The sequence below is a fragment of the Staurois parvus genome, unplaced genomic scaffold (assembly GCF_062004578.1).
Source record: "Staurois parvus isolate SC_StPar_1 unplaced genomic scaffold, SC_StPar_1.0 ptg000540l, whole genome shotgun sequence".
NCBI classification, from domain to species: Eukaryota; Metazoa; Chordata; class Amphibia; order Anura; family Ranidae; genus Staurois; species Staurois parvus.
Window position 1 is genome coordinate 1,373,744 of NW_028318336.1, and position 18,419 is coordinate 1,392,162.

At 47.5% G+C, this 18,419-nt stretch overlaps 1 protein-coding gene and 1 long non-coding RNA gene across 2 annotated transcripts; one reads left to right on the top strand and one right to left on the bottom strand.

Annotated features, from left to right (window-relative positions):
- The first annotated feature begins 558 nt into the window (after positions 1–558).
- LOC149451427 (uncharacterized) lies at positions 559–16,783 on the top strand. Its single transcript, XM_089690720.1, has 5 exons — positions 559–815; positions 5,704–5,875; positions 7,537–7,634; positions 12,193–12,287; positions 14,582–16,783. The coding sequence occupies exons 2-5, from the start codon at positions 5,724–5,726 to the stop codon at positions 14,837–14,839; spliced, it is 603 nt and encodes a 200-aa protein (XP_089546846.1). The 5' UTR covers positions 559–815; positions 5,704–5,723; the 3' UTR covers positions 14,840–16,783.
- On the bottom strand, positions 12,022–18,419 carry LOC149451428 (uncharacterized). The gene is made up of 2 exons (XR_016315031.1): positions 17,884–18,419; positions 12,022–12,224 (listed from the first exon to the last, which is right to left on the bottom strand). It is a non-coding gene; the product is annotated as an uncharacterized LOC149451428 (long non-coding RNA).

The following is an 18,419-nucleotide window of genomic DNA, read 5'->3' on the forward strand; positions in this document are numbered from 1 at the left end:
TTCATCAATGCTGTTGTCCGCTGTGCCCCCTGTGCTCCTTCATCCAGAGGGGAAGGGCGCTCTAATACAGGAGGTGTGTTACTGGGCAGATCATCAATGCTGTTGTCCGCTGTGCCCCCTGTGCTCCTTCATCCAGAGTGGGGGCGCTCTAATACAAGAGGTGTGTTACTGGGCAGATCATCAATGCTGTTGTCTGCTGTGTTCCTTAGATTGTACGCTCCTCGGGGGCGGGGCCTAATGTGAATGTACAATATATATGTAAAGTGCTGTGTAAATTGACGGCGCTATAGAAGTACCTGAAATAAATAAATACATAAAAATAAAATTGAATTGCCTTTAAAATCCCACAAAAAAAGAGGGACTTTCCATATATGCGTTATCACACCCGTTATTTTTCAGTTTTTCTCTCTGCTTTCGGGACAATCTCCCCCCGCGCCTCCTCCAGGGACGTGCCGCGGACGCCCCCCATTTAAAAGCGCCGGCGTGAAAAGATCGGCCCAATTCTCAGGGTTGTCACACCGAGAGGACCGGTCCTATGATTTACACCGCTGATCACGGAGGCACTTTGAAACGTCCTCCTTGTTATCGCTTCAAAGGCTTCCTCGCCGTGGGTGCCGTGACCCCGGCGCTGCGCCAGCGGGAGAGTCAAGATCCCACTTCCATTTTTCTGTTATTAATAATTGCCAGGAGGGAGACGTCAGATCCATCTGAGGACACGGATCCCTATGACAACCCTCCCCTGACAGTATGAAACTAGCATGGTGAGGACGCCGCTCTTCCCTTCTATCATCATCACACGGAGGAAACCGAACGAGGTAAGACGAGGCTCCCACCCTGCAATGGACTGATCATCGGGGCCATTTCTGAGATGGGGCGGGGCCACCAGCCCGGTGAGTAGAGTTGGGCTTGGCGGTGGTGGCGGCGGGCATCGAGATTGACGTTGGATCTACTTTTTTTATTTTTGTTTTTAATAAAGGATTTGTCAAAGACTCTTGTACCCCATATTCACATGTGGGGGGGGGGGTGGGATCTGGGGGCCCTCTTGTTAAAGGGGGTTTACAGATTCTGATAAGCCCCCCTGCCTGCCCCGCAGACCCCCACACCCACCGTCTAAGGTTGTGGATAAGAGGCCCTTGTCCCCATCAACATGGGGACAAGGTGCTTTTGGGGGGGAGCCCCCCTGCCCCAAAGCCCCCCCCATGTTGAGGGCATGTAGCCTGGTATGGTTCAGGAAAGGGGGGAGGGGCTCGCTTGTCCCCCCCCCCCTTTCCTGACCTGCATGCTCAGATAAGAGTTTGGTATGGATTTTGGGTGGGCCACCCCATTTTTTTTAAATTTTGGTGTGGGGGTTCCCCTCAAAATCCATACCAGACCCAAAGGGCTTGGTATGGGTTGAGGGGGGGGGTTTGACCCCAAGGGGGCTTCCAGATTCTGATAAGCCCCCCTGCCTGCCCTGCAGACTCCCACACCCACCGGCTAAGGTTGTGGGTAAGAGGCCCTTGTCCCCATGTTGACAAGGTGCTTTTGGGGGGAGCCCCGCTATCCCAAAGCCCCCCCCCCCCATGTTGAGGGCATGTAGCCTGGTATGGTTCAGGAAAGGGGGGAGGGGCTTGCTTGTCCCCCCCCCCTTTTCTGACCTGCATGCTCAGATAAGAGTTTGTTATGGATTTGGGGGGGGGGGCCACGCCATTTTTGTTTTTACTTTGCTGTGGGGGTTCCCCTCAAATCCATACCAGGCCCAAAGGGCTTGGTATGGGTTGGGGGGGGGGGGTCGGCCCTACGCCGTTTTTTAATTGCTGGTAATTCTTTTTACCTTCAGTGGGGAGCCCCACTGACAACTGAAACACTAAGGGCCAGTTCACACTATAGAAACGCAGTCCAGATGCGTTTTTGCATGCATGTTTTTGACGCGTTCCGGTGCGTTTTTTATGCATTCCAGCCAGGGGCGGACTGACAACTCATGGGGCCCCCGGGCAATAGGGGATCATGGGGCCCGTGTGTCCTTGCCCAAACTCAAAGCATACCCAAAAAAGCCTATAAAAAAGGTAACGGGCATTTGCTGGGGCCCCCTACTGACCCTGGGCCCTAGGGCAATGCCCGAGTGCTCGAATGGTCAGTCCGCCCCTGGTTCCGGTGCATTTTTTTATGCACTCCAGCTCATTTTTTCCGCTCTCTTTATCTTCAATTTAAATAGGGATATGTGCATTCCAGTGCGTTTTACCGCGTTCCAGTCCAGTTCTGTGCATGAAAAATGCCGCCTATTCTATTTTTTTTTTCTGCATCCGGAACGCACTGGAACTGCAAGCCCTGATGTGAACTATGACATTGACCACCATATAACCTACTTTCTGTGCGTTTTGGATGCAGAAAAAAACTCAACTGAAACGCATGGAGTGTGAACTGGACCTGAAGAATGTTTCACTTCTAAAATACCGCATGACTTAATATAACGCATGCGGTACTTTAGTAGCTGAGCGGGATCTTACCATGAACTCGGATGTGGTATGACACCGCTTAGTGAATTGTCCCGGGTCGAAGTTCGCGGTTGAATATTAGGTTTGAATATTTGACCGCGACCTGAACGGGGGGGTGTCGGCCCATCACTACCTGTGAGCATAGCCGCATGGTTAGCTTACAGCACTGCATTCATGGGCTTGGTTCCCAATGGGGACATTATTTGCATGGAGTTTGCGCTGTATGGTCTTGTGCAGATTTCCACCCTCATACCAAAATCTTAACAGGAAATAGGGATGAGCCAGGGTTCAGTCCAAAGCCAGAAATTAGCTGAAATTGCTGGGCCAATGAGCTGCGGGTGGGAAATTCCCTACCCAATGAGAGATTCCCTGCCCAATGAGGGATTCCCTACCCAATGAGGGATTCCCTGTCCAATGAGGGATTATCTGCCCAGTGAGGGATTCCCTGCCCAATGAGAGATTCCCTGCCCAATGAGGGATTCCCTGTCCAATGAGGGATTCCCTGCCCAGTGAGAGACTTCCTGCCCAATGAGGGATTCCCTGCCCAATGAGGGATTTCCTGCCCAAGGAGGGATTCCCTGCCCAATGAGAGATTCCCTACCCAATGAGAGATTCCCTGTCCAATGAGAGATTCCCTGCCCAATGAGGGATTCCCTGCCCAATGAGAGATTCCCTACCCAATGAGGGATTCCCTGCCCAGTGAGGGATTCCCTGCCCAATGATTCCCTGCCCAATGAGGGATTCTCTGTCCAATGAGGGATTCCCTGCCCAATGAGGGATTCCCTGCCCAATGAGGGATTCCCTGCCCAATGAGAGATTCCCTGCCCAATGAGGGATTCCCTGCCCAGTGAGAGATTCCCTGCCCAGTGAGAGATTCCCTGACCAATGAGAGATTCCCTGCCCAGTGAGAGATTCCCTGTCCAATGAGGGATTCTCTGCCCAGTGAGGGATTCCCTGCCCAGTGAGAGATTCCCTGCCCAGTGAGAGATTCCCTGCACAGTGAGAGATTCCCTGTCTAATAAGAGATTCCCTGCCCAGTGAGAGATTCCCTGTCCAATGAGGGATTCTTTGCCCAGTGAGGGATTCCCTGCCCAATGAGAGATTCCCTGCCCAATGAGAGATTCCCTGCTCAATGAGGGATTCCCTGTCCAATGAGGGATTCCCTGTCCAATGAGGGATTCCCTGCCCAGTGAGAGACTCCCTGCCCAATGAGAGATTCCCTGCCCAATGAGAGATTCCCTGCCCAATGAGAGATTCCCTGCCCAGTGAGAGACTCCCTGCCCAATGAGAGATTCCCTGCCCAGTAAGAGATTCCCTGCCCTGCAGCTGCACGTGAACAAAGGGGTGGGGATACTCTTGTTATCATTGACCTAATAGGGCCACATGGTCATCTTAGCTGGACGACGTTGACCTATTGCTGCATTGTGCCCATATAAGGTCAAAGATGTTTCACGGACTAAATAGTAAGGAAAACTAACATTGTCATTGTAAAAATATAAACTTAGCCTACCTTCAAAGTGGACAGTGTCAGTCAGTAGAGCAGTGGATGGTGTCAGTAGCGCAGAGGTTGGTGTCAGTAGAGCAGAAGTTGGTGTCATTACGGCAGCGGGTGGCATCAGTAGAGCAGTGGACGGTGTCAGTAGGCAGAGGTTGGTGTCAATGGGGCAGTGGATGGTGTCAGAAGGGCAGTGGATGGTGTCAGTAGGCAGAGGTTGGTGTCAATAGGGCAGAGATTGGTGTCAGAAGGGCAGTGGATGGTGTCAGTAGGCAGAGGTTGGTGTCAATAGGGCAGAGATTGGTGTCAATAGAGCAGTGGATGGTGTCAGTAGAGCAGAAGTTGGTGTCATTAGGGCAGCAGATGGCATCAGTAGACTAGTGGTTGGTGTCAGTGGGGCAGTGGATGGTGTCAGTAGAGCAGAGGTTGGTGTCAATAGAGCAGTGGATGGTGTCAGTAGGGCAGAAGTTGTTGTCAGTAGGGCAGTGGATGGTGTCAGTAGAGCAGAGGTTGGCGTCAATAGAGCAGTGGATGGTGTCAGTAGGGCAGTGAATGGTGTCAGTAGGCAGAGGTTGGTGTCAATAGAGCAGAAGTTGGTGTCGGTAGGGCAGCAGACTGTCAGTAGATCAGTGGATGGTGTCAGTAGGGCAGCGGACGGCGTCAGTACAGCATTGGATGGTGTCAGTAGGGCAGAGGTTGGTGTCAGTAGGGCAGCGGACGGCGTCAGTACAGCATTGGATGGTGTCAGTAGGGCAGGGGTCAGTGTCAGTTGGGCAGAGGTTGGTGTCAGTAGGGCAATAGACGGTGTCAGTAGGGCAGGGGTCAGTGTCAGTAGGGCAGAGGTTGGTGTCAGTAGGGACATAGACGGTGTCAGTAGGGCAGTAGACGGTGTCAGTAGGGCAGTAGACGGTGTCAGTAGGGCAGGGGTCAGTGTCAGTAGGGCAGAGGTTGGTGTCAGTAGGGCAGTAGACGGTGTCAGTAGGGCAGGGGTCGGTGTCAGTAGGGCAGGGGTCAGTGTCAGTAGGGCAGAGGTTGGTGTCAGTAGGGCAGTAGACGGTGTCAGTAGGGCAGGGGTCAGTGTCAGTAGGGCAGAGGTTGGTGTCAGTAGGGACGTAGACGGTGTCAGTAGGGCAGTAGACGGTGTCAGTAGGGCAGGGGTCAGTGTCAGTAGGGCAGAGGTTGGTGTCAGTAAGGCAGAGGTTGGTGTCAGTAGGGCAGAGGTTGGTGTCAGTAGGGCAGAGGTTGGTGTCAGTAGGGCAGAGGTTGGTGTCAGTAGGGCAGTGAACTTCCTATGTGATAATTCAAAAACTAAAAAAGTCATCGATTATATATACACTTTATTAAAAATTTGGCACAGTCCAGCAACCCCCTGGTAGTTGTTCCGTGTGAACGGGGCCAAATCAAATGTCCTCCTTCTATTCCCTCTACAGGTCGAATGTTATTCATTCTACAAAATAAAAAAAAAAAAAATAGGGTGGTTCAGGGAAATACCCCCAACTGGCTGACTCTTCTCCTCCAAATGATATTAGCTTGGCTGTCATGCCGATCCAGCAACTTCAGCGCTTCGAGTAGCCGGCCTGGGATCAGTATAGTAAGGAGCATTCCGGAATTCTTTCGACTTTCGTTTGCTGCATGCTTGTCCTGGGTCAGTGTCTGGGAACTGAAGCCAGGCACAGCCAGGCAACCTGCATTTTCAGAAGGAAGATGACAATTCTGGTGTTTGTCCTACGACAGGTGCACTTTGGTTTCCTCCTATGGCCGGGTGTCAGCACATGGAAGCCAACCGCCGCCAGAAATCCTTCCATAGAGGAGACTCCGGCCTGTTCTGTAGCAGCGTATGCGAGACCCTGCAGGAGGAGGAGGAGGAGGCCGTATCCAGCCCAGATTATGCCCAGCAGCTGCGCAGGTCAGTGCCCATCGAATGACGGCTGATTCACACAGGCACGGGGAGCCATAAGCCGAGCATATCTCTGCTCCTGAGGGTGACAGCGGCCTGGACAGATCTATGACAGGCTAACCGCACATCCAGGGATGACTGTTTGTTCCAGGATGCACAGGAGATCCTGTCGTTCATCCACCTCTCCTCTCCCCTTGTCCATTCACAAAAATGCCTGATAAAAGAACACAAAGAGTTTTGTGAATGGACAAGGGGAAAGGAAAGGGAGGATGAACGACAGGATACTTCACTATCATACCTCTCCCATATACCTGTCTCCAAATACCACCCAAACCGTACTCTCCCCTCCTCGCATGACCTCCTGCTCTCTAGCTCCCTTGTCTCCTCCTCCCATGCTCATCTCCAGGACTTCTCCAGAGCTTCCCCCATCCTCTGGAACTCTCTACCCCAATTTATCAGACTATCGCCTACTCTGCTCACTTTTAGGCGATCTCTGAAAACCTCTCTTCAGGGACGCCTATCCTGCCCTCAGCTAATAATGGAATCTTCTACTCCTCCTACCAGTCCATCCCCCACAGTTACTACCTTTTGTACCACTAGCCTCTCCCTCCTAGATTGTAAGCTCCAAGGATCAGGGCCCTCCTATCCCTCTTGTATTGAACTGTATTGTTGCTGTATTGTCTCCCGTTATATTGTAAAGCGCTGAGCAAACTGTTGGCGCCATAAATCCTGTATAATAATAATATATAAATCCTGTATAATAATAATAATAATAATAATAATAATATATATATAAATCCTGTATAATAATAATAATTACCTGCAACCGGCCTGGACATAGGACATGCTTCGTTAGACATAAATTATTCGACTGGCTCTATAGCCTACAAATCAGCTTTAACCCGTTCGCTGCCCGAGTCGCTTTCATATTCTCTGAACACACGTTTCAAAAATCATTTTAGGTCCGAAGATTACTGAAAACCCCCAAATCATTCAATATTAAAGCAGAGTCCCTGGAGAATAAATCGGCGGTGGTTCCAATATTTTTTTACATCATGCAATATTAGTGCAATGCAGGGGCGGACTGACAACTTATGGGGCCCCCGGGCAATAGGGGATCATGGGGCCCCTGCAGGGGCGGACTGACAACTCATGGGGCCCCCGGGGCAATAGGAGATCATGGGGCCCCTGTGTCCTTGCCCAAACTCAAAAAAGCCTATGAAAAAGGTACCAGGGGCATCTCATGGGGCCCCGTACTGACCCCGGGTCCTCAGGCAGTGCCCGAGTTTCCAAATAGTCAGTCTGCCCCTGATGCAATGGTTTATCAGGTAAGAAATTTCAGTAAAAAAAAAAAAAAAAGTACACTAAAGCCGGCCTTACACGGGTCTAATTCCGAAATCATTTTGTTTCGGAAATCTTTTCTAAGAATTTTCCATCAAATTTTGCATTGTTAGCGGGCCACAGCAACGGACGATTTTCGAGTGACCGTCGAGTGATCGGGCATGCTGGAAATGTTCAGAGAAGTGAACGAATTTCTAATCAGCGATGGGAGAATCGTGTGATTACTGGAGGACTGGGGGGTGGTAATAATATCAAACAGCCATTCGTATTGAAGTGCAGAATGCTTGTTGTTGCCTCTATGTATAATTCTTCTTCTTTTTTTTTTACAGCATCCTGGGTTACGAAATGGCAGAATATTTTCTAAATCCCCCGCCGATGGATTTCCAAGTCAGCCCCTCCCTACAGAAAATCTTAGATGAAATGGAAGGTAATTGTACCCCGTCCTCCTGTAGATGGTATTTCTGTTACCCGAAGTAAATCCCCCCCCCCCCCCCCCCCCAGGCCCAGCCTGCAATTACAAGGTATTACGTTTAACTACCGTATTTTCCAGGGTATAAGGCGACCCCCTAATTTTCCAGTTAAAACACAGGTTTTGGGCTATACTCGCCGTATAAGACTACCCCCCTTCTGAGGCAACACCATTTAACCCCTCGCCTACCAGGCACTTATACCCCCTTCCAGTCCAGGCCAATTTTCAGCTTTCAGTGCTATCACACTTTGAATGACAATTGCGCGGTCATGCAACACTGTACCCATATGAAATAGGTGGCACTGATAGGCACTGATGAGGAGGCACTGGTAGGTGGCACTGATGGGCATTGACAGGCATCACTGATGGGCACTGAAAGGCAGCACTGATACATGGCACTGATAGGTGGCACTGATAGGTGGCACTGACTGGCACTGATAGGTGGCACTCATTGGCAGCACTGATAGGTGGCACTGATGGGCATTGACAGGCATCACTGATGGGCACTGAAAGGCAGCACTGATAGGTGGCACTGATTGTCAGCACTGATGCGCACTGATAGGCGGCACTGACTGGCACTGATAGGTGGCACTCATTGGCAGCACTGATAGGTGGCACTGATGGGCATTGACAGGCATCACTGATGGGCACTAAAAGGCAGCACTGATAGGTGGCACTGATTGGCAGCACTGATGCGCACTGATAGGCGGCACTGGCTGGCACTGATAGGTGGCACTGATTGGCAGCACTGATAGGTGGCACTGATTGGCATTGATGGGTGGCACTGACTGGCACTGATGGGTGACACTGAAAGGCAGCTCAGATGGGCACTGATATGTGGCATTGATGTGCACTGGTAGGCACTGATATGTGACATTGATGTGGCACTGATGGACACTGACACATGGCACTGATGAGCACTGACTGCTGGCACTGATGGACACTGACAGGTGGCACTTCTGGGGCCACACTGATAATCAGGACACACTGACCATCAGTGCCCTGATGATCAGTGTACATGTCCCCTCCGCGGAAAGCCGATTACCGGCTCTCCTCTCCTCTGTCAGTGTGACAGCTCGAGAGGAGAGAAATGCCGATAACCGGCATTTCCCTGTTTACATGCGATCAGCTGTGATTGGACACAGCTGATCACATGACCGAGCCGACATCTTCGGCTCTTTCCGTGATCGGTGATCCGCTGTGTCCGAGGGACACAGCGGATCGCCGCGCATGCGCGGAGAATGGGAGGACGTCATATGAGCCAATCACAGCGAGCGATGTATTCTATTAATGAATACAGAGCCTGCTCGGATTGGTTGCGTCAGATGATGTCACAACTTCAGCCAATCTGAGCAGGCTCTGTATTCATTAATAGAATACATCGCTCGCTGTGATTGGCTCAGCGCGGTACACTGTATGTAGCTGAAGCTACCGCACATCCAGCGGTTCTATATACAGCGTATAAGACGACCCAAAATTGTTGGGGTATGCTTTTAAGTAAAAAAAGTCGTCTTATACGCCGGAAAATACGGTACTTTCCCAGAACTACCGCTACAGGGCCGCTCAAAATCACGTATATATACGTGATTTCGCATTTCCGGTTAGGGAGCATGCAACGCCCTACCCGCGACGCCGTTGGCGGCTATAGATGTCGATCACCGGGTCCCGGCTAGAGATTCCCCTCCGGCACCCGGCGATCACCGAGGAACAGTGACGGGAGAGGTCTGTATGTAACATTAATTATTTATTTATTTCAGGTACTTATATAGCGCCGTCAATGTACGCAGCACTTTACATATATATTGTACATTCACATCAGTCCCTAACCCTCAAGGGGCGTACAATCTAAGGTCCCGAACCCTCAAGGGGCGTACAATCTAAGGTCCCTAACCCTCAAGGGGCGTACAATCTAAGGTCCCTAACCCTCAAGGGGCGTACAATCTAAGGTCCCTAACCCTCAAGGGGCGTACAATCTAAGGTCCCTAACCCTCAAGGGGTGTACAATCTAAGGTCCCGAACCCTCAAGGGGCGTACAATCTAAGGTCCCTAACCCTCAAGGGGCGTACAATCTAAGGTCCCTAACCCTCAAGGGGCATACAATCTAAGGTCCCTAACCCTCAAGGGGTGTACAATCTAAGGTCCCTAACTCACATCCATACATACACATACTAGGGACAATTTAGACAGGAGCCAATTCACCTACCAGCATGTCTTTGGAGTGTGGGAGGAAACCGGAATACCCGGAGGAAACCCACGCAGGCACAGGGAGAACATGCAAACTCCAGGCAGGTGGTGCCGTGCTTGGGATTCGAACCAGCGACCCTAGTACATCACAGGTCTCTCCCCTGTCAGCAAGGACATGCTGCTTTGTATCTCTGTGCACAGCATGTCTCCCTAGTAAGGGTCAGTTCACACTGTATGCTTTTCAGTTGCTTTTTTTCTGCATCCAAAACGCACAGAAAGTAGGTGATATGGTGGTCAATGTCACAGTTCTCATCAGTGCTTGCAGTTCCAGAGTGTTTCGGTTGCAGAAAAAAAAAGTAGAACAGGCTGCATTTTTCCTGCACAGAACTGTACTGGAACGCGGTAAAACGCATCAAAAATGCACCGGAATGCACATGTCCCTATTTAAATTGAAGAAAAAGAGAGGGGAAAAAATGAACTGGAATGCATTAGGCCTCTTTCACACGGGTGTTCCATATGCCAGTTTTTCATCTATCCGTTTACAGATGAAAAACAGACACCCATGTATTTCTATGAACTTGCGAATGTAAATGGATGAACATCTTTTTACACCTGTTAATGTCCACATCTGTTAACATCTGTTTTTTTGAACGGAAGAAAACCCTATTTTTCTTCTGCAAAAAAATCCCAGCACGGATGAAAAACTGATGAAAACAGATAAAAAATGGATGAAAAACAGATGTAAATGGATGAAAAACAGATTTAAACGGATGAAAAACTGATGAAAACAGATACAAAATGGATGAAAAACAGATGTAAATGGATGAAAAAATGGATGTAAACGGATGAAAAATGGATGAAAAATAGATGTAAATGGATGAAAAATGGATGAAAAAATGGATGTAAACGGATGAAAAATGGATGAAAAAACAGATGTAAATGGATGAAAAAACGGATGAAAAATGGATGTAAACAAATGAAAAATGGATGTAAACCGATGAAAAAATGGATGGAAAAAAAACAAATGAGAAAATGGATATAAATGGATGAAAAAAAGGATGAAAAAATTTATGTAAACGAATGAAAAACGGATGAAAGAATGGATGTAAATGGATGAAAAACAGATGAAAGAATGGATGTAAACGGATGAAAAATGGATGAAAGAGTGGATGTAAACGGATGAAAACCAGATGAAAGAATGGATGTAAACGGATGAAAAACAGATGAAAGAATGGATGTAAACGGATGAAAAATGGATGAAAGAATGGATGTAAATGGATGAAAAATAGATGAAAGAGTGGATGTAAACGGATGAAAAATGGATGAAAGAATGGATGTAAACGGATGAAAAATGGATGAAAGAGTGGATGAAAGAGTGGATGTAAACGGATGAAAAACATATGAAAAATAGATGAAAGAGTGGATGTAAACGGATGAAAAATGGATGAAAGAATGGATGTAAACGGATGAAAACCGGATGAAAAAATGGATGTTTTCTTTGAAAAAACGTGACTGAACTGCAGAAAAAAAAAAAAAAAAACTCCCGTGTGAAAGGACCCTAAAAATGCACTGAACGTGTCAAAAAATACATCAGCAGCGCGCCCAAAACGCGTCAAAAACACACATCTGGAACGCATCTGGACTGCGTTTCTATAGTGTGAACCGGCCCTAAAACACTCCCAGCACACAGTTAACCCTTTGATCGCTCCACATGTTAGCCCCTTCCTGCCCAGTGTCATTAGTACAGTGTCAGTGCTTTTTATTAGCACTGATCACTGTATTGGTGTCACTGGGGATGTCAGTGACACCAAGTCAGTTCCCCCCCAGTGTCAGAATGACCGCCGCAGTCCCCCTATAAGTCGCTGATCGCCGCCATTACTAGTATAAAGACAAAATTAAAAAAAAATCCCAGTATCTATACCGCCATTTGTAAACGCTATACCTTTCACGTAAACCGATTCATTTACACGTATTGGGATTTTTTTTTAGCAGAGACACGGAGCAGAATACATTTTGGCCTAAATTTACGGCGAAATTTGATTTTTAACATTTTTTTCTGGATATGATTTATAGCAAAAAGTCAAAAGCATAGTTTTTTTTCAAAATTGTCGGACTTTTTTTTTTATAGCACAAAAAAATAAAACCAGCAGAGGCGATCAAATACCACCGAAAGAAATCTTTATTTGTGGGAAAAAAGGAGAGCGCAGTGACTCAGATCATGTGACACTGTGATCACGGGACATTGCCCAGCGTCATTCTGAGGTCCAAGATGGGGGACGTTCGGCATCTATGGTCTACCTTTCCCACTCTTCTTGTGTCTTTCGTCCTACAGACCCCCTGGGAGCCGAGGAGCTGTGGAGAATCCTGCAAGCCAAATCCAAGAAGAAGCTTAGTGAAGAGTATGGTGACCCCATAAGACCAGAAATGGTGACTACTGACCTACAACGGGGGGTTGGGTGTATAATCGGGGGATGTCAGGTAATCACTGGTGCACCACAGCCATGTTCAGTCTACTTTGTGGGGCCAACGTATTGATAGCACCATAGGAAATGAAGGTCAGGTTCACACGTGCACTTTTCAGTGCATTTCTTGGTTTGCAGAAACGGACTACAGTGCATTTAACGTGGTTTCCTGAGTTCACAAATCCGTGTTCAGCCACAGCGGGTTTTGGCAAGAGTCAGGGACTTTTTTCCAACAGCAAATTGCATTTTTGGTGCAATGCACTTCAGTAGAACTGCACCAAAAAAAGGGGGTTGTGGTTTTGCGGTTTTGATGCGTATATATATATACATTGTATACAGTCCGGGGGAGGGGGGACTCACTTCTGGGAGATACTATATATATATATACACATACATATATACATACACACAGTGGGGATCGAAAGTTTGGGCACCCCAGCTAAAAATTTGTATTAATGTGCATAAAGAAGCCAAGGAAAGATGGAAAAATCTCCAAAAGGCATCAAATTACAGACTAGACATTCTTATAATATGTCAACAAAAGTTAGATTTTATTTCCATCATTTACACTTTCAAAATAACAGAAAACAAAAAAATGGCGTCTGCAAAAGTTTGGGCACCCTGCAGAATTTATAGCATGCACTGCCCCCTTTGCAAAGCTGAGACCTGCCAGTGTCATGGATTGTTCTCAATCATCGTCTGGGAAGACCAGATGATGTCAATCTCAAAGGTTTTAAATGCCCAGACTCATCTGACCTTGCCCCAACAATCAGCACCATGGGTTCTTCTAAGCAGTTGTCTAGAAAACTGAAACTGAAAATAGTTGACGCTCACAAAGCTGGAGAAGGCTATAAGAAGATAGCAAAGCGTTTTCAGATGTCAATATCCTCTGTTCGGAATGTAATTAAGAAATGGCAGTCATTAGAAACAAAAAAGTTAAAGCAAGATCTGGAAGACCAAGAAAAATATCAGACAGAACAGCTCGCAGGATTGTGAGAAAAACAATTCAAAACCCACGTTTGACTGCACGATCCCTCCAGAAAGATCTGGCAGACACTGGAGTTGTGGTACACTATTCCACTATAAAGAGATACTTGTACAAATATGGTCTTCATGGAAGAGTCATCAGAAGAAAACCTCTTCTACGTTCTCACCACAAAAATCATCGTTTGAACTTTGCAAATGAACATATAGACAAGCCTGATGCATTTTGGAAACAAGTTCTGTGGACCGATGAGGTTAAAATTGAACTTTTTGGCCGGAATGAGCAAAGGTACGTTTGGAGAAGAAGGGGCACAGAATTTAATGAAAAGAACCTCTGTCCAACTGTTAAGCATGGGGTTGGATCAATCATGCTTTGGGGTTGTGTTGCAGCCAGTGGCACAGGGAACATCTCACGAGTAGAAGGAAAAATGGATTCAATAAAATTTCCGCAAATTTTGGATGGTAACTTGATGCCATCTGTGAAAAAGCTGAAGTTAAAGAGAGGATGGCTTCTACAAATGGATAATGATCCTAAACACACCTCGAAATCCACGGGGATTACATCAAGAGGTGTAAACTGAAGGTTTTGCCATGGCCTTCACAATCTCCTGACCTCAACATAATTGAAAATCTATGGATAGACCTTAAAAGAGCCGTGCGTGACAGACAGCCCAGAAATCTCAAAGAACTGGAAGACTTTTGTAAGGAAGAATGGGCAAAGATACCTCAAACAAGAATTGAAAGACTCTTGGCTGGCTACAAAAAGCGTTTACAAGCTGTGATACTTACCAAAGGGGGCAGTACAAGATATTAACTCTGCAGGGTGCCCAAACTTTTGCAGACGCCATTTTTTTGTTTTCTGTTATTTTGAAAGTGTAAATGATGGAAATAAAATCTAACTTTTGTTGACATATTATAAGAATGTCTAATCTGTAATTTGATGCCTTTTGGAGATTTTTCCATCTTTCCTCGGCTTCTTTATGCGCATTAATACAAATTTTTAGCTGGGGTGCCCAAACGTTCGATCCCCACTGTATATATATATATATATATATACATACATACATTGTATACAGTCCGGGGGAGGGGGGGGGACTCACTTCTGGGAGATACTATATATATATATATATATATACATTGTGTACAGTCTGGGGGAGGGGGACTCACTTCTGGGAGATACTATATATATATATATACATTGTGTACAGTCTGGGGGAGGGGGCTCACTTCTGGGAGATACTGTATCTACATACATATATATATATATTTTCCTAGGTAAATACTCTGAAGAATTTTGCTCAGCGCCCGGCGATGCAGAAAGTGGCCGCAAAGCGCCATCATCTCACCTACATCAGACAAACTCTGCAGCACCAGCAAGACCTAACCAACATGCTTCTGTCTGAAAACCCCCTTCCGGATATGAACGGCTGCCGGGGGGCGGAGGGACCCCAACAATTCGTCTCTCAGAATACCGAGCGCCGATGTCGTACCGGTGAGGGGCACTCCTATACGAGGAGGAGATGTAGGACCTGATCGCTGGTTGAGTTTTTATCTTCTACTAGGCTGGCATTTAAAGGGGCACTCCAGGCAAATCCAATGTAACCATGTATGCTGCATAGAAACTGTGGTACTTGTCAGATGATCTGCTGGTTCCTGTTGTGCCACAGAGCTGCACAATGTAAGGCGTGTGATCATTTATTCTGCAGTCTACAGGTCTTTGGATGGTGTCACTGCCCCGCCCTCCTGTCTGAGCTCTGCACTGCAAGGTAAACTCAGAACACTGCTTACGCTCAGCCTCAGCCTTTTTTCCCATTTTTGTTGTTGCTATTTGTGCCCCCATTGGGGAGATTTCTCTTCACTTCCTGTCCCATAGCCAAAACAGGAAATAAAAGGAAACCCCTCCAAAGTGCGAGAATTCCTGGTGTCATCAAAACTAGTGTCCCCATCATGGCTGGACCTAGGGGGGTCTTGGGATGGGCTGTGCCCCACCAGATTTTAATTGCAGCCCCCCCCCGGTCTCTGAGAATGCATCCACTGATCTGTGAGCCAGTCTGATGCAGATACTTGATGTAAGGGGGCACTGTGATCGGAACATCAGATGTAAGGGGGCACTCTGATTCAGAAACATGATGTAAGGGGGCACTCTGATTCAGAAACATGATGTAAGGGGGCACTCTGATTGGGATAACTGATCATACAGTAGGTAATGGGGCACTCTGATGGGGACAGTTGATGTAAGGGGGGACACTGATGTAAGGGGGCACTCTGTTTGTGATATCTGATTACATGTAAGGGGGCACTCTGATGGGCACACCTGATGTAAGGGGAACTCTGATGGGGACACCTGATGTAAGGGGGCACATTGATATAGACACATGATGTAAGGGGGCACACTGAATGGAATAACTGATTATATGTAAGGGGGCATTCTGATGGGGACACACTGATGTAAGGGGGCATTCTGATGGGGACAGTTGATGTAAGGGGGCACTCTGATGGGGGCACACTGATGTAAGGGGGCACTCTGATGGGGACAGTTGATGTAAGGGGGTACTCTGATGGGGACAGTTGATGTAAGGGGGCACTCTGATGTAAGGGGGTACTCTGATGGGGACAGTTGATGTAAGGTGGCACTCTGATGTAAAGGGGCACTCTGATGGGGACATCTGAAGTAAAGGGGCACTCTGATGGGGACATCTGAAGTAAAGGGGCACTCTGATGGGGACATCTGAAGTAAAGGGGCACTCTGATGGGGACATCTGAAGTAAAGGGGCACTCTGATGGGGACCTGATGTAAAAGGAGGACTTTGATGAGTACTTGTGATGTAAAGGGAGACTCTGATGGGGACATTTGATATAAGAGGGGACAGGTTTTGTTTAATCACCCAAATCTAATGATATCCAAATACATAATAGTGTTTCCCAAGCCATGACACTGTGGGGTTGATTTACTCAAACTGATGCACTCGAATCTGGTGCAGCTGTGCATGGTAGCCAATCATCTTCTAACTTCAGCTTGTTCAATCAGTCTTTGGCAATAAAACCTGGAAGCTGATTGGTTTCTATGCAGAATTTCACTGAATTTTGCACTCTCCAGTTTTAGTAAATAACCCCCTGTGTGACAGACTGTCCGTGATCAGATAGACCAGATCCGGCCCTGGTCCCCAATGCAAGATATCTTCTATATTCCTGTTCTAGTGATAGCCCAAAATTTGGGATATTCTTTCACTTCTTAGTGATAACAGTAAACGTGACAGAGAGGGTGAATCTCCCTAATGGGGACACAGACAGCAAAAAAAACCTGACAGAGGATCTGACCCCTCTCCACTCCATCCCATCATCTCGCCTTTAGCTGTACTTTAAGGAATACTTGAATAAACTAAATAGTATTTTATATAGTTTGGAATTTTCTTGCAACCAGATGTAGTGTGAGATCATTTTGTTGTGCGGTGCGATAATAAAGAGACACTGCAAGGATTTGGGTCCATTTTTAAAAAAATGTTTTATCTATCTATCTATCTATTATCTATCTATCTATTATCTATCTATCTATCTATCTATCTATCTATCTATCTATCATCTATCTGTCCGTCTGTCCGTCCGTCCGTCCGTCCATCCATCCATCTATCTATCCATCCATCTATCTATCTATCCATCCATCCGTCCGTCTGTCTCTCTGTCTGTCTGTCTGTCTGTCCGTCCGTCTATGAGCTGTTTTATCTGTCATAAGATTTGTAATATGTCCATCCAGTCCTGAGATTTACACCGCTCTGTCACGCTGCACTGCCCTGTCTAAAGGAGCAGACCTGATTTTTCTCTGCTGCAGCTTTACTTTTAGGTCTCCTTCCCACTTGCTTTGGTCAGACGGTGAGACCATGTTGTATCACCTCCTCACCGCCTCCTTTAACCCCTTCAATCCAGTTATGCCACCAAAAGTGACAGGGGGTATAATTCCTGCCACGGCCATGAAGCAAAGCATCAAGACCACGACAGGTGTACACCCCTCTCTGCACCTAAAGGGGGAACGCTAGTGTGAGCAAGCCCTTACAGTACTTTATTTTCACCCACCTTGTGATTGGACAGTGAAAGGAGAAGCAGCAGACTGATGAGCTCATCTGTCACTCTGCTCTTTCCCTCTATCAACATACTCCTTGTTAGCACATGAGCACTGTACATAACTGGATGACTCCGCGTGCTGCTTCTCCCTCTCCCAGTCCGAGCCCTGCAGTGCAGGAGATTGCAGGAGGCTGACACCAAGTCAAATTCAGCCACGGGGGACTGGACAGTGAAAGGAGAAGCAGCAGACTCTCTATCACTCTGCTCTCTCCTCCCATCAGCATGCTCCTTGCACTGCAAAACCTGATTGGCTCTTTGTGCCCCCCCCCCCCCCCAATCTGTGAGCTGTGTCCAGTGGTGGCTCCCTTTCTGCTCCATAGATAGAAGTCCCACCCTAGGAAAGGAAGTGTGTTACTGGCCTGATCAATAGGTGAAAACGAAGGAAAAAAGAGAGGGGAATCCCTCCGTTCGTTGTCACTGGAACCGGCGACCCCATTGGAAGATTTCCTCGAACCTCTTACCTCATGGAAAGATCATCATCATTACGCACCCCGAACTGGTAGACTACAGCTTGAATCCTTTATGACCCCTTTGTGGCGCAATACTGCAGAATGCACTGCGGGGGGCAGCCAAGCGATGGGAAAATCTGGAAATCCGGTTGTCATTTTCTGTGTCCCTTCACATCTTTCATTTTTGGACTTCCCTGGAAATGCAGATCACCCCGGACGTGCCCAGACACAGCCAACCTCACAATGGGACACCTGAATCTTCACCGTAATAGACCGCCATAATATCCGGCGACTTTGTTTCCCACGCACAGGACGCACGCGGTTAACCCCTCGCTTCCCAATCCAGCTCTGACAATTCTCACATACATGGAAAAATCAGCTTTTTCTTTTGCTAGAAAATGACTTCGGACCCACAACTGTTATATTTTTTAAGCAAAGGCCCTGGAGAAAAAAAAATGTCGGGTGTCGCATCACCTCCTCACCGCTGGTAAATGCTGGACAGCTGGGGCAGCACGGCCCTATTCAGTGGAATGGGGTGCCTTCAATGG